At 39.6% G+C, this 16,548-nt stretch overlaps 1 protein-coding gene across 2 annotated transcripts; it reads right to left on the bottom strand.

Annotated features, from left to right (window-relative positions):
* Window positions 1-3,982: 3,982 nt before the first annotated feature.
* LOC145113434 (gamma-interferon-responsive lysosomal thiol protein-like) lies at window positions 3,983-6,518 on the bottom strand. Of its 2 annotated transcripts, XM_079049526.1 has the most exons (6): window positions 6,172-6,518; window positions 4,979-5,044; window positions 4,727-4,867; window positions 4,543-4,635; window positions 4,169-4,413; window positions 3,983-4,070 (listed from the first exon to the last, which is right to left on the bottom strand). In XM_079049526.1, exons 1-5 carry the CDS (start codon window positions 6,463-6,465, stop codon window positions 4,177-4,179), a joined length of 831 nt encoding a protein of 276 aa, XP_078905652.1. In that variant the 5' UTR covers window positions 6,466-6,518; the 3' UTR covers window positions 3,983-4,070; window positions 4,169-4,176. The 2 variants fall into 2 exon arrangements, with proteins under 2 accessions (XP_078905652.1, XP_078905651.1); XM_079049525.1 differs by having other exon boundaries at window positions 3,983-4,413.
* Window positions 6,519-16,548: the final 10,030 nt, after the last annotated feature.

A 16,548-nucleotide genomic window follows, 5' to 3' on the forward strand; every position in this document is an offset into this window, starting at 1 on the left:
ACACCATCAAATCTTAGCCATATACAAATCTAATATAATGGTCCAGCACTTGTCATACATTCACACAATATATATCATTCACATTTAATCTATATATATATATATATATATATATATATATATATATATATATATATATATATATATATATATTAGGGTCTCTTTGGATGAAATGAAATGAAAATTAAAGGAATAATCAAAATAATGAAATAAATAAGGTAATGGAATGAGTTGTTCTCTCATGATCATGTTTGATGGCTTGTAGGAATATAAAAACACTTTTTTCTATTTAAATGCAAGGTAGGGTTCTAACGTTATTTCATATACTACTCAACTATATTTATAGAATTTATCTTTTGAAAACTAAAAAATTAGAAAAAAAAAATACACAATGAAAGCTCATTAAAAGTCATATAAGATTATAATAAGGAAATTTTAGTTAGTTTTCTATTTTAACTAAAATCACAAAACTCATAAATAATTGTCATTAAAATCTTTGTAATAAAAACGGGTTATAATATATTTTTTCATTATATCTATTCCATAATGAAAAAAAAAAAAAAAAAAAACCCCAATCCGAAAGAATAAAAATCAATAAAAACGGAAGGAATCAAATTCCTACAAAAGTCCATTTCATACTATACGACAAAACAAGTTATTTTTTTTATTTTATTTTACTTTTTTCAACGGAATTAACCATTTAATTCCTTCTACAATTCTATCTTACCACCAAATATCTCACTGGTAATTCTAGTATTAGAGGGCTTCTAGCCCAGCGGTACCAGGTGGTACCCTGGCTCTTTGAGGCTGATAATTGAAGTCCTGTGGTGGACATAAGTGGTATTAAGTGTTAGATTATGAATAGATTTATATATTTGTATTTGCCGGTTAAAAAAAATAATAATAATTCTAGCATTATCTCAAACTTATTCCAATAACCAAATATGTCTCATAAACCTTTAAATGCCTTTTTTTCCCATTCTTTTAATAACCGATTGTTTTTCATTATTCTAACAAAATTATTTCAATCTCATAAATATTTATTCTACCATCATTTCAAATCCATACAAATTGTTAAACATACTTCATAAAAATCTAATACCTATTTTAGGCATTTTTTTTCTATTGGCAAGTTAACCATTATGTCCGTATATTTGTATTTAACTCCATGATATATTAAACATGTATAAGGCCGGAGGGTGTGTAACGGTTTAGGGGGTGTGGTTTCGGAACCGTTGCCGGATACACAACACCGCCACCGCGGTTTCCGGGTGAGGGGAGGCTTCTCTGCCTCCTCTCTCTTCATTTTATTGGTTAGATTTTTTTCTTTTTTCTTTTTTCATTTTCTTATTCCAATGGTTAACTTTAACATATATATTTTTTTGATTTCTCACAGATATAACAATTAATTTTTCATTTTTCTAATGAATTTATCATTATTTAAATACCAAACAAACCTAACATAATTTTCACACTTATTTCTATATATTCTTTAAAAAACTCACTCAAACACAATGTCGTCATCTTCGTCCTTCGATTCGATGGTTCAAAAAGAGACATTATTTGTTGGTTCCGTCATGACAAAAACAGTGGTGTATTTCTGAAACCGACAAGGTCAAAGTTTACGTTCACGACCTCAAACGAGAAACCCTCCGTTGTGGAGAAATCATGAAGTTGGGCACAATCGTCTTACATAAGACTATTTTGCAGATGACGTCGTGTACACTGAAAAATTTCAACGGTGGTTTGGGATGAGGAAATAGTTATTTTTATGTATTGTTAGGGATTTGGAAGACCATTTTCCATATTTCCAATAGAAGTGGGATGCGAGAAGAATTTTTTTTTCTCCAATTCAAAAATACACAGTCACAATTCGTCAGTTAGCATACGACATGAGAGCAGACAAATAGGACGAGTATTTGAGGATGTCTGAGCGTATCACACGAGATATTGCGTACAAGTTCGCGAAAGTTATTACTTTGGTTTACGAGCAATGATTATTGCACAAACCAACCATCAACGATGTCCACCAATTGTACAAGGTGCATGAAAGTAAGCATGAGTTTCCAGGAATGATAAGTAGTGTCGATTGCATGCACGGGTCTTGGGTATTGTGCCCCAACACATGGCGTGGTCAATATATGTGAGGCGATCATAGAGAGCCGATTATTGTTCTAGAAGCAATCACATCACATGCTCTTTGGATATGACATGCATTCTTTGGTCCAGCTGGTGCAAACAATGACATCAATGTTCTAGACCAATCGCATGTATTTATTGACATCTACCTTGGAAAGTCGCACGATGTACCGTTTGAAGCAAATGGGGTAGCATATAAGCGCGGATACTATCTTACTGACGAAATATATCCTACCTTATATGTTTTTGTGAAATCGTTCACATTTCCGAACGACGAAAAAAGAAAAAAGTTTAAGGAGGCACAAGAGTCAGCTATGAAGGACGTGGAGAGAATGTTTTGTGTACTCAAGAGGCGTTGGCAAGTACTACAAGTCGGGACACGTTCATATGAAGTGAAAAGGTTGCAACACATAATGTACACGTGCGTCATATTACATAATATAATTCTAGAAGATAAAGGAAGAGCGACATGCCGTTATGACGAAACGAAGTTTTACCAAACGTCGAAGAAGTAGTTGTTGGTACGCAATAATATAGGGAAAATAAAAGAGAAGTACATGATCGTGACATTCATCACACCCTTCATGTGGATTTGGTGGAACACATATAGAGGGTTGGCATATAGCCACAGGCAGAGTAGTGACATGATGATTTGTTTGATGAATCCGATGAAGATTCGGATATGTTCGTCAATGACTCGGGTGAGGATTCGGATGACGGTGTCGAGCACGATGCCGAGGACTCGGGCGAAGATTCGGAGTGACGTATTGTTTTTCAAATTCAGAAATTATGTAATTTTTAATTATGTTTTCTAGGTCGTTTTTTTTAAATCTAAGTTGTGTTTTTTTAATCTTCATTGTTTTCTAGGTTTTTTTTTTTTAATCTTGATTGTTTTTTATGTACCTTTTTTAAGTAATGAAATATTTTTACTTTAAATAATTATTAAGTTTATTAATATTTTTATGGAATTATATTTATTTTTTGATTGTATAAAGCTTAAATTCAAATTATTTTTATTTAAAAAAAATAAAAGTGAAAGGTAGTGAAAGATGACAATTTCTTGTCTTTTGGGAGTGAAAGCCTGAAATGTAAGTAAATAGAAAGATGAAGTGATACTCAAAAAGTGAGTGAAAGGTGAGTCCAAAGGTTCATTGGACCTTTTAAACCAAAATTTGTTTTGGAACTTTTTGACACTCCTCTCATTTATAACCAGGTATATAGAAAATTCCATAATCAATCTAAAAGTTTTACATAGACGTAGCGGGTAAACGAGCAATAAGCTGTGTCGCAACCCCTTTTTGAATGACAAAACTAATCTTTTTAAAAAACTAATTCTCATTTATGTATCCTACTTTCCCGAACCATGCATGTTTTCTTAAATTTTAGGATATTGTCTATGTAAACCTTAAGGATAGAGAAGAAATTTTTATATTTGATATGATAGTGATCAATATAATATGCGAAATATAACACTACCAGACTGGTACACTGACATATGATACGCTCGATCGTGTCCTATAAATATTGAGACTCTTTAGTCTTTATAATTCAACTTATCATCATCAAGGTGGAGCTTAACTCTATAGATACCATATCTCTAGAGACTATATTTACTCTACTTAGGGTCACTTTCTTGTATCAATGGTTAGAATTTAAAACATCTTTAATTCTCATCTTCTTTTTTTTTTTTATCACTTTTCGCCATTTGGTCCGATAAAGTTTCCAAAAATGGAAAGTGTTACATAACTTATAAGTATTCATCAATTTTTGTACAAACATGCTTCCAACCTCATATTAGCCCCATTTATAAGCTAAAATGTCCACTTATATAGTAAAACTAAAATATCCAAAAGAAACGGTCACTTTGATAATTTTAACCACTTAAGTAATTTGCCTTTTTTCTTGACCAAACTTAGACTTTTACTTTATTCCTGCATAACCATATATCATTAAATCATAATCCTAATACATGTATAAAACTAACCTCATTACAACAAGGAATTACTAGGAAAATACTTTGTAAACATACCATTAATCCTACATAGACTCAACCATGCCAACAGCATGCATCCAAGAAGCTTCTGTAGCCGAGATAATTTCAGATACCCTTGACTTTGACTTTGACTTTGACTTCTCTTCTTTGTAGCATACATTATCCAAAGTGTTATCTGTGTCCTTATGTTTGGTAACAGGAAGGGATAAACCAAGGCAAGCTTCGGGTGTTTTAGAACCTTTATAAGCTTTACAAATTAAGCTTATGATATCCACATAATCCTGTAAGTGAAAATAATCAAATATATATATATATATATATATATATATATATATATATATATATATATATATATTGCCATTTAAAATTAATCATAAAAATGAAAAGAATTTTAATCCAAAAATACTCACATCATAAAGCGGTTGTCCATCTAGCACGACCCATGGGACATAAGTATGAGGAGGTTCAAGCGCCTTTATTTCATCTGCATATTGTAGCTCAAGCTGCATCATAAATAATAAAATAATAAATTATGTCTCATGAATTCAATAAATAAATTTAATATTATATAAACAATAAGGCAATAAAATTTACCTCATGTCCAAAACCACTAGTGTAACAATCGAGAACAGGTTTTGGATCCACATTTACTTTCTGAAAGCATGTTTCCCAATTGGCATACTCCCCTTTATAAGTTAAATTTTCCACACAATACACAAAAGGAAAGTGGTCACTCTGCATCAACATTATAAAATTTATAAAATATATGAATGGTGGTTTATAAATTATAAGATTTCTCATGTTTTGTCAAGGGTTTATAAGACAGATAAAGAGTTTGAATCTTACAACAGCAGGCCAAGCATGAATTGCACATGCTTCTACAGTGTTAAGCACACATTCCCATGCACCATGCTGCAATATAAACATAGGAAAAAAAAAATATCATCTTAGTTATAAAAAAAGGGAGTTAGAAAGTTATGGAATTTCATTAATTGTTTATCTGATGAGATATAATGATAAATGATTAGTGGTTATGTTCAACAGTAGCCAATAAAGAATTTGAGTTTGTGTGGGGATGTTATTTTATTTGGTCCCTATAGTTTGAAAAGTATCAATTCAAACATGTTATATCTACGACTCTTTTTAAAGAGAATCAACCTGATAGTGAAAAAAATGGATTATTAAATTTATTATCTTTAGCAAGTATCCAAGCTCCTTAAAATCACAAAGATTCTGAAAAAGTTTATTATACCACTCTGTAAATATATACATCCCATTCATGGATACCAACACTTGACATGTATCATTTGTATGCTTTGTCTATGAATTATTTTTAGTTTACTTCAGGGTCTTACATATGATGTGATGCTTTAAGTTATGAGTAATAAAAGAGAAATTTACACTAGCTTTTGCTGAAAAGCTAGCTTTTAAAGTAAAAGCTAGCTTATGAATTAATAGTGTTTGGTAAAAAATTGATGATAAGCTAGACTGTAAATATAAAATGAGAGGACATTTAGATATATAACTAAAAACTAGCTAAGGACATATTTGGAATATATTTGAGAAAGTTCCATAAGCTTCTCAAAAGCTATTTCAATGCAGCTTATCAAAAGCGAAATAGCAGCTTATCAAAAGCTAGTTTATAAGTTGCAATAAAGCTATTTTTTTGGTTTCACCTAACAAGTTAACTTATTTTTACCAAATAGCCTTACTCTATACATTCAATTGTCATAATATATAGGCTTACTTGATTATTAACTTAGAAAACTAACATTTACTTTGTCAAAATCTAATTATCATTTGCAAGTAATACAAACTCATGTGATTTTAACTGAATAGAAATAAATTACACTAAGTTAGTATATTCAAAGTAATAATACCAAATATACCTTAAACACTTACCATCGAACAAAATACACATCAAATTTCGCTGATTATAAGAAAAATAAATCAAATCCCATCAAACAGTAACTATCAAACGAAGAAAATTTAGATAAGACTTAAGAGGAAAAAATCAATTTGAAGGGGGGTAAACAAACCTGGCAAACGATGGTATCATTGGAACGAATCTTAGCGTTTCCATAGGGACTAAGCTTGAGATCCACGATCGAAATCAGTCCGTTATCAAATAGTTTGTATAGATAGTTGACTATGAAATTTTCACAGAATGGACACAGAGCTTCGTAGTATAAAGTCAACTCCAGTTTTTCTTCGCTAGCGATGGCGATCGGGGACGACGCTGCAGATGCCGTAATGAGATTCGCCACTACGGAGACAAGTAAAAGAAGTAACAGAAGATTTGATCGGCGATTATTGCAATGATGAGCCTCCATTCTTAGCTACTCGCAGTGATCCGACTATCCAAGCACACTCCGGGATGATAACTTATAGTAGTTGAGCAGTCAATATTACCCTTAATTTTAGCATTTATTATATTATTGCCATTATGTATGTCACTCGTTTTAATGTTTTTGGCATTTGAGTGGATAGATGAAGCCTAAAACAAAAAAAAGGGTAAAATCGTCCAATTAGATAGTCCCGTGGATTGACCAAAAACAAAACAATGGCCAACCTTATCTTTACTATTTTTGCAGAGAATAATATATAGGGATGTTATTCGGGTCGGAACCGACCCGACCCGAACCCGAATAAACCGAAAACCGAATAAGGGTAATTGTATGAACCGAAAACCAAACCAAATAAGCAATACGGGTTCGGTTTGGTTCGGATATTATTCGGTTCGGTTCGGTTCCGGCCCGAATAACCCAAATAACATGTACAAGATGATTAAGGAGCCGAATAATCCGAATAACCCAAATAACATTTACAATGTGATTATAAATATTATATTTTGTATGACTTTTGTAGCTTATGATTTCATAACAAATCTTTTAAAGAAACAAATTAAACACCAAAAGAGTAATGTTGCAAGGATGAGAAAAACCTCAATCGATCAAAGAGTAATGTCGTTGACTCGTCGATTTGGTGTAATACGCTACTGTCGATTTGGTGTAATACGGATGATCAAATTCGATTTCGTTGATTTTTTTTGGTGTATTATGTGAGTTTTGTTGGGTAACGATCGATAGAAAAGAAGACCGAATAAGCAATCGTGTTAGGAAAAAAAATGCGACTTTTCATATTCGGTTCGGTCCTTTTGGACCGAATAAGCCCTTATTCGGGTAACCCGGACCGAATAACCCGAAAACCGAATAAGCCTTATATAGATACCCGAAAACCGAATCGAATTGCTTATTCGGGTCTAATTCAGTTCGGTTTTCGGTTCGGGTCGGGTTTTCGGGTCAAATTCTCATCCCTGATACATATTATCAAATTTTATAAAAGGATCTAAACGTTACCGCTTGCAGAGGGAACCAACTTTTATTTTTATTATTTTTTTAACTTGTTTAGTTATTAAATTTAATTTCATGCAAGTTCTGCTATTGGATTTATTGGTATTGATTAAACAAAATATGAATATAATCGGATATAATATGTTTTTGTAGGTTTCCAACGTCTTTTCCAGCCAAATATGAGTTTTCAAGCAATATGAATTTTTCGGTAATATTCTGCGGCCAAACATGAATTTTCCGGCAAGAAAACTCTAAATATGCTATCTAAAATAAGAACCCTAAATTTTCCGACATGATTTTTCCAGCACATGAGTTCATTCGGATCAAACAATCGATTCTTCAGATTTAACGGTGTTGAAATTGTGTTCATTTAGATCCAACACATAAGTTCATCCAAATCCAATAATCAAATTTTCAAATTTAGGGTTTTTAGGTTCAGAGGGTTTTTAGATTTAGGTTTTTCTAGAATTGACTGCAAAAATCATGTAAAAAATCATCTTTCTAGAATTGGTTGCGTGTACAACATCTTCAAAGTCTTTATGTAAAATTGACCTCTTGAAACATGTATTTTCGAAGAAAATTGATCATCATAAGTTCATAACAAGGGTTTGTGTTCTTGTTTGAATAAGCAAAATTGAATATGCGGTTTTCGATTTAGGTGTGCAAAATCGATTTAGGCATACACATATACATTTCTAGAATCAATGTAGGGTTTATGTTCTTGTTCCAGATTTGAATATAGGATTTCAAAACATGATTTCAGATTTCAGGAACATAGACCCCTTCATCTTGTAGTGCTTCTAGGAAAATGAGAAATCTGCAAATATATGGCCTTCAAGAACTCACCGATCTAGGGTTCATGTCTTTGTTCCATATTCGAATAGGGGATTTCAAGAACATGATTTCAAATTTCACAAACATAGACCCCTTTCATCCTGTAGTGCTTCTTTTGTAGTGCTTTTGGGAAAATGAGAAATCTGAAAAATATGTGGCCTTCAAGAACTCACCTCAAAATCCATGCTTAGCCAGAAAGACGCCATAAACCGGCAAAACACATTATACCCGCTCATATTGGTATATTTGTTTTTTGAACAATTTTAAAAAGTTCAATGGTATATATCAAACACAAAAATAAGTTTAATCCCAGGCTAAAATTTTCATTTCCAAAATAATAAAAACATCCACTTCAATGAAATTACATTCAGGGGAAACCGTTTGTTCATCAACCATCATTCAGAATTCAGAGTTAAAGAAAACAATGCAAAAATTCAAATCATAAATCTGCTGATGTGTGTACAATTGTAACGCCCCGTTCCTGGTATGCATTTAAAACATTATTTTTCTTCTTATTTTAGAAGCTACTCGACGAGTCAGTGGCCCTAACTCGTCGAGTAGCAGCGGGTCAGCACGTGGAGTTGGCGTGGCGACTCGACGAGTCCATATTCCGGACTCGGCGAGTCCGCCAGTCTGGATGAAGCCCTAATTTTCAGGGAGTGTACCCTATTTAAACACCATTATAGCCCCACACCAACCTCCTTCACCTCTCAGAGACTTATTCCCGAAATCCTAGCCTCCTTGAAGTGTGTGTGAGTGATCTTTGCCCTTGTGAAGGAATCTTGGTGCATTGTTGAGCAAGAAGAAGAAGGAGAAGGTAGAAGAACTCAAGGAAGAAGAAGTAGATCCAGATTATACTCCTCTTTGGCCATCCTTTCTGGTAATAAAGCTTTCATCTTGGTTATTGTATTGCTAGATCTAGTTTGTCCCCAAATTGATGGTTTTGAGCTCAAAAACCCCAAATCCCTAGTGATGAAGCTTTGTAATCAAGCCATATCTCGAATCTAGCCTCTCTTGAGTTCCAGGAGCTCAAGAAGGCCACCTTGTGGCAGCCATGGCTTTGTTCTAGACAAGTAACCCCCATAATAGCCAAGTTTGAGTGTTATTGCTTCATTGCATCATAGATACACGTAAAGTTAGCAACTTTACGTGTTCAGATAGTCCCAGAAACCCAGATCTATGAATTGGATGCACTAAAACTGATTAGAATCGACTGAATAGAAATTGCATGCAAAGGACTCGGCGAGTCGTTCTTATGACTCGGCGAGTCAGGTCGCGAGTCTTAGATGCCCTGTTCAGTAGTAGCGAGTTTGTTTAGTGAGTGGAGTAAAGACTCAGTGAGTTAAGACATGGATCTGAGTGTAGAGGGACTCGGCGAGTCTACACCCTGACTCGGCGAGTCCAAGGCAATCTCCTTACCCGTAAGAACAGACTCGACGAGTTGTTCATACAACTCGGCGAGTCACAGACTGGACGTGTTCTTATGTTGAAGGTGAACTCGACGAGTTGATGATACAACTCGGCGAGTCGGATGAAGGTTGGCAGGATATCAGTAAAGAAGGAGAACTCGTCGAGTTTTTATTAAACTCGACGAGTAGAGTTGGGAAGGGGAGTAGAAGGAAAGATAGGGACTCGACGAGTTGGCGGCCCAACTCAGCAAGTCAGGTCAACGGATTGTTGACTTTGACCAGGGGGTAAAATAGTCATTTTACCCTAAGATTAGTTATCAGTGTCTGATTAAGTGTCTTTTGGGAATTGTAGCCGGGGAGTTACCGGAGCAGCAGTCAGACAGTTCCCGAGCAGCATTTCAGCAGCGAGCCTTACGAGGTGAGTTTTCCTTCCAGTAGAAACGGGTCTACGACCACAATGCCGGCCCATTTAGTTAGCAGTAGTTCCGGACTACAGTCTGATGCAGTAGTTCAGTATGCTTGGTGTCTTTGTGATACATGCATGTTATGTGTTATGTGTTCCGGACTATGGTCCGATGCAGTATGCAGTATATGTGTTCATATTATATGCTATGATTATGTTATGCTATGTTCAGTCAGTTCCGGACTTCGGTCCGATGCAGTTCCGGACTTCGGTCCGATGCAGTGGGCAAGGCCCTAGTCAGTTCCGGACTTCGGTCCAATGCAGTTCCAGACTTCGGTCCGATGCAGTGGGCAAGGCCCTAGTCAGTTCCGGACTTCGGTCCGATGCAGTTCTGGACTTCGGTCTGATGCAGTGGGCAAGGCCCTAGTTAGTTCCGGACTTCGGTCCGATGCAGTGGGCAAGGCCCAGTATGTGCTTTATATGTTATTGTATGGTATGTGGTAGTTTGAGGGAGCTCACTAAGCTTCGTGCTTACAGTTTCAGTTTTGGTTTCAGGTACTTCAGCTAGCAAAAGGGAAAGGCTTGGGATGATGGCATGGCACACACCACAGTTTAGCCTGGGAGTTAGACTCTGATATTTTGATATGATCTTGACACTAGTTTCGATTTGATAAATTTATTATGACATTTTGAGATACACGATTCATGGTTTTTATCTTTTAAAATTTGATATTATGGTTTAGTAAAGTTTTCAAACAAAAAATTTTGGGTTGTATTTTTGGGATGTTACAAGTTGGTATCAGAGCCTTGGTTTGAGGGATTCGGGCGCACTCCCGAGTGTGTCTGAACTCAAACTAAGGAAGGGGTATAAAGTTTTCAAAAGAAAAGAGTTTTAGAAAAGCAAAAAGAAACTTAAAAAGAAAAGAGTTTTAGAAAAGCAAAAAAGAATTTTTAGAAAGAAAAGAACTTTGAAAAGAGAAAAAGGGTGTGGTGCATGCAATCAACCGAGCTTAAGTAAGTACTCCCAAATTATCCATACAAGTTTATGCTATGTTATGATTATCAGCTTTATTAGAACAACATGCTAGATTAGGACTAAGGATCTAGGAAGGATGCCTTATGTGCCTGTTATATGTGTTTAAGCTCTATGAAAACTGCATGCTAGTACAGAATTGTCAGTATGATAGACAGAGTAGTATATGCTTGATTATGTGTACTCGATGCTCGAATGTTGCTTGCTTTGTGCTTTTAGGAGTCTTAGTTATCTTTCACTAACTAGTAAATAAATATGTTATGTTACATATTGTGAGGATTAAATAATTTCAGAAGGTTAGGTCTAGCTCTATTGTGCAGCTCTTGTCTGAGTCCAACCGTTGTAGGGTAGGATCTCTCATTCGAAGAATTATCTAGTCTTAGTGATATGTAATAGTATTCACGAGCTAGTTAGAGGGAGGTAGCCGGGACTTCTTGTGCAGCTGATAGTGGAGAGTGGGTTGGTGATTACCCTAGGGCAAGCCTAGGATGAGAGTAGCAGAGAGCAGTGGTAGGACTCAAGATCCGATAGCCGTGATGAGGTGGATCTCTGACATTGAGGGATGTTTGATAGGACTCAAGATCCGATAGCCGTGATGAGGTGGATCTCTGACATTGAGGGATGTTTCTACACTTGTTCCTGTCCGAAACATTTGAGAGTACCGTTCGCACTGAACCATCTTCGCTTGGGAGCGAAGGACTGGTGGAAGTTTGTGACGACAGATTTTACTCCCGCAGAGCTTACCGCAGTGACCTGGGAGAGGTTCACCACTATGTTCAGAGACGAGTATGTTCCCCCAGTGGAGAGGGAACGTTTGGCCCAGGAGTTCTTGTCCCTCAAGCAGGGGACGGAGTCTGTGACGGTGTTCATGCGGATGTTTCATGAGAGGGCGTTGTTCTGCCCTGAGCACGTGTCTACTGATCAGGCACGCATGAGTCGATATTTGAGCATACTGAGGAGAGACATTCGGGAGTTCGTGGCGAACTCGACGTATCGAACATTTGCCGAGCTCCAGGAAAATGCTCGGAAGGGGGAGATTGAGCTAGAGACTCAGGCCAGGGAGGAGGCCGAGTCTCAGAGGAGGGACAGGCGGCCGGTACAGTCTCAGCCGGCAGCCAAGCGGGCGAAGCCCGCCGATACGAGATCTGGAGGCCAGAAGGGCCGCACTTGTGGGAAGTGCGGTAAGGGACATGATGGAGTTTGTCGAACAGGTGCTTGCTACAAATGTGGCAAGGAGGGGCATATAGCCAAGGATTGCCCCAAGGGATTTATGGTTTGCTTTCATTGCAACCAGACTGGCCATCGGAAGGCCGAGTGCCCACAGCTACTTCAGGGATCAGCACAGGGATCTGCACCTGTTGCTAGAGCTACCGAGGCTGGCCCGCGAAGGCCGACGCGCCGAAGGCTCGCGGGAGAGCCTTTCAGTTGACAGCGGAGGAGGTCCGCGCAGCACCCGATGTCGTGGCTGGTATGTATTCGTTTATTTACTTATACTGAGTTTGAGATATTGTGCTTATTATGTGGTATGCATAGGTACTTTTCTTGTGAGTTCTGTACCTACTTTGGTGTTATTTGACTCGGGTGCGAATCGATCTTTCGTGTCATTAGCGTTTAGCCAGCACATCAGTACCCGACGAGAGGCGTTGAGTCGACCTCTACGAGTTTCTATAGCTGAAGAGCGAGCGGTTTATGCTACTGATGTGATTCGAGGATGTGTACTCGAGATTTTCGGTGTTGAGTTCCCGATAGATCTGGTACCGATTGTGATGGGTGATGTCTGTGTCATCGTGGGCATGGACTGGTTGAGCCGATTTGGAGCTGTTATAGACTGTGAGCGGCAGTTGGTGACCATACGAGACCCTAGTGGGGGAGTACTTACGGTGTATGGCGAGGGTACCCGGTCTGGGTCAACATTTTGTTCGGCTGCCAGAGCGAGACAGAGTCTACAGCAGGGCTGTAGAGGGTTTGTAGCGTATGTGATGGATACACGAGTTGCCGCAGAGAGGCCGAGTTCTGTCGGTGAGGTACCGATAGTGCGAGAGTTTCCGGATGTTTTCCCCGAGGAGTTGCCGGGTGTGCCTCCCGAGAGACAGGTGGAGTTCCGCATCGATTTGGTTCCGGGGGCAGCACCTATTGCCAAGGCACCCTATCGCCTTGCGCCACCGGAGATGCAGGAGTTATCCTCACAGCTTCAGGAGCTGTTGGGGAAGGGATTCATCCGACCGAGTAGCTCGCCGTGGGGAGCGCCGATCCTTTTTGTCAAGAAAAAGGATGGTTCACACCGGATGTGCATTGATTACCGGGATTTGAACAAGTTAACGGTCAAGAATTGTTATCCATTGCCGAGGATCGACGATCTGTTCGATCAGTTGCAGGGTGCGTCTTGGTTTTCCAAGATAGATTTGAGGTCTGGATATCACCAGATGAGGGTGCGTGACGAGGATATCCAGAAGACGGCGTTTAGGACTTGTTATGGGCATTACGAGTTCGTGGTGATGCCTTTTGGGCTCACCAATGCACCAGCGGCGTTCATGGATCTCATGAACCGAGTATGCAGGCCGATGTTGGATCGATCGGTGATTGTATTCATCGACGATATTCTAGTGTATTCGAGATCCAAAGAGCAGCATGAGGAGCACCTGAGGAGATCCTTGGAGTATTGAGATCGGAGAGGCTTTATGCCAAATTCTCCAAGTGTGATTTCTGGTTACGAGAGGTCCAGTTCTTGGGACATCTCGTTAATTAGAATGGGATATTGGTCGATCCGGCCAAGATTGAGGTTGTTATGAGTTGGGAGGTGCCGAGATCCCCCACCGAGATCAGAAGTTTTCTGGGGTTGGCCGGCTACTATCAGAGATTTATCAGAGATTTCTCCAAGATTGTCGTTCCCCTCACCAGATTGACCCGGAAGGGTGTTGCTTTTATTTGGGGTCCCGAGCAGCAGACCTCGTTTGAGACTCTTCGCCAGAGATTATGCGAAGCCCCGGTGTTATCCCTTCCGGAGGGAATGGAGGATTTCGTGGTGTATTGTGATGTGTCTATATCGGGGTTGGGTACGGTACTTATGCAGAGAGGGCACGTGATAGCATACGCATCGAGGAAGCTGAAGCCTCATGAGATGAGGTATCCTACCCACGATTCAGAGTTGGGGGCAGTGGTATTCGCCCTCAAGATATGGCGCCATTATTTGTATGGGGTTCGGTGTACCATATACACGGACCACAATAGTTTGAAGTATCTGATGGATCAGCCCAACCTGAATATACGCCAGAGGAGATGGTTGGATGTGGTAAAGGATTATGACTGTGAGATCCTGTACCACCCGGGCAAGGCTAACGTGGTAGTCGATGCCCTGAGTCGCAGGGCGGAGAGTGCCCCGATTCGAGACATATGTATGAGGATGACGGTGATGACTCCGGTGGTGGACACTATTCGAGAGGCCTAAGCAGAGGCTGTGAGACTGGAGAACCACAAAAGGGAGCGGGTGATTGGACAGGTGTCCGAGTTTGTGACGGATAGCCGAGGGCTCATGACCTTTCGTGGTCGGATTTGGGTGCCGTTTATGGGCGGGGCACGTAGCACTCTGTTGGAGGAGGCGTATAGATTGAGATTTTCGATCCATCCCGGGGCCACTAAGATGTATTTGGACCTGAAGAGAGACTACTGGTGGCCCTTTATGAAGACGGATGTTGCATGGGTCGTAGAGAGGTGCTTGACCTGTCGCCGGGTTAAGGCCGAGCACCAGCGTCCGCATGGCAAGTTGCAGCCATTAGAGATTCCCCAGTGGAAGTGGGAACATATTTCTATGGATTTTATCACCAAATTGTCGAGGACCGCGAGAGGTGTTGATGCAATTTGGGTGATTGTGGATCGGCTAACGAAGAGCGCTCACTTCCTTGCTATCAGTGAGAGCTCTTCTGCAGAGAGGCTGGCAGAGATATATGTGAGGGAGGTGGTGTCGCGGCATGGAGTGTCGATCTCGATTGTGTCAGATCGAGATGTATGTTTCACTTCCAGGTTCTGGAAGAAGTTCCATGAGGAGTTGGGTATGAGATAGCACTTCAGCACTGCTTACCACCCCCAGACGGATGGACAGAGTGAGCGGACGATTCAGACACTTGAGGACATGCTTCGAGCATGTGTTATGGACTTCGGTGGGTAAGGTAGCATACCGTTTAGAGCTGCCTGCAGAGTTGATCCAGATTCATGATACCTTCCACGTATCCCAGTTGAGGAAGTGTATAGCCGATGAGACGGCAGTAGTGCCGCTAGAGGATATTCAGGTGGATGCGAGCCTAAATTACATTGAGAGGCCGATCGCGATCTTGGATCGGAAGATCAAGGTTCTGAGGAACAAGGAGGTGCCTCTGGTTCAGGTCCAGTGGCAACATCGGAGAGGGTCCGAGCTGACTTGGGAGCCGGAGACAGAGATGCGGGAGCAGCACCCAGAGTTGTTTGCAGAGTAAGACTTTGAGGGCGAAGTCTGATTCTAGTGGGGGAGAATTGTAACATCCGGATTTCCAGGTATCATAATTTAAGTATTTATTTTGAGTTGAGAAGAGGGACTCGACGAGTTGACGCCTAGACTCGTCGAGTAGGATCGCGATTGATGACTCGGATTAATGAATGGACTCGACGAGTCGGTGAGGCGACTCGACGAGTCCGCGCTGTTGGCAGAAACCCTAAATCTTTGGGCCTGAGCCCTATTTAAAGGCATTTATAGCCTTCAGTTGCGGCTACCTTCCCAGAAGAGAGAACCCTAGCAAGCTTGAGTGTGTAGAGTGAGAGAAAGAGCTATCTTGAGCTTTTTTGGTGTGATTTTGCAATAAGGAGAAGAGTTCCAGCAAGAGGGGCCAAGGAAGGTCATTGTTCTGAGTCATCCAAGCAAGGAGCTTCTTTCTGAGGTACAAAATCGAACCCTTTCCTTCCCTATCATGCAGATTCCTTTTTGGGGGTTAGGGCTTGAATTGCTTCATCTTTGGGGTTTTGAATGCCTCAAACCCCTCTTGCTAGTTTGAGTTTTAGATCTGGACTCTTCTAGGTCCAGAGAGCCGTGAATATGAAGCTTTAGTAGAGTAAAACCTTAGGGTTTGAAGCTAGGAAGCATTTATGGGGTTTTTATGGTATATTATGCAAGATATACCATGCATGGACACCAAGTTCAGACCTTTACGTGATTTTTGGGTGTTAGAAAGCCAGATCTATAAGTTAGAGAAACAGATCTGACCTCAGAAGGTCAAATGAGTATTGCCATGGAAGAAACTCGCCGAGTCCATGAGCGGACTCGACGAGTCGGATCGTGTTGCACCACGATTCGTGATCATTGGTAGCCCGTTCAGAGAAAGGTTAACTCGACGAGTCGAGTGAGGCCTTAGGAGGATTCT

The sequence above is a fragment of the Lactuca virosa genome, chromosome 5 (genome assembly GCF_052849685.1).
Source record: "Lactuca virosa cultivar CGN04683 chromosome 5, Lactuca_virosa_CGN04683_v6, whole genome shotgun sequence".
In the NCBI taxonomy this organism is placed as follows: Eukaryota; Viridiplantae; Streptophyta; class Magnoliopsida; order Asterales; family Asteraceae; genus Lactuca; species Lactuca virosa.

Excerpts from the sequence above, each read along its gene's own strand:
- LOC145113434 (XM_079049526.1), bottom strand. The coding sequence starts at position 6,465 with ATGGAGGCTCATCATTGCAATAATCGCCGATCAAATCTTCTGTTACTT. Across the intron at positions 5,045-6,171 it reads ATGATACCATCGTTTGCCAG|CATGGTGCATGGGAATGTGT; the intron begins GTTTGTTTACCC and ends TTTATATTGCAG. Across the intron at positions 4,636-4,726 it reads CTAGTGGTTTTGGACATGAG|CTTGAGCTACAATATGCAGA; the intron begins GTAAATTTTATT and ends TTTATGATGCAG.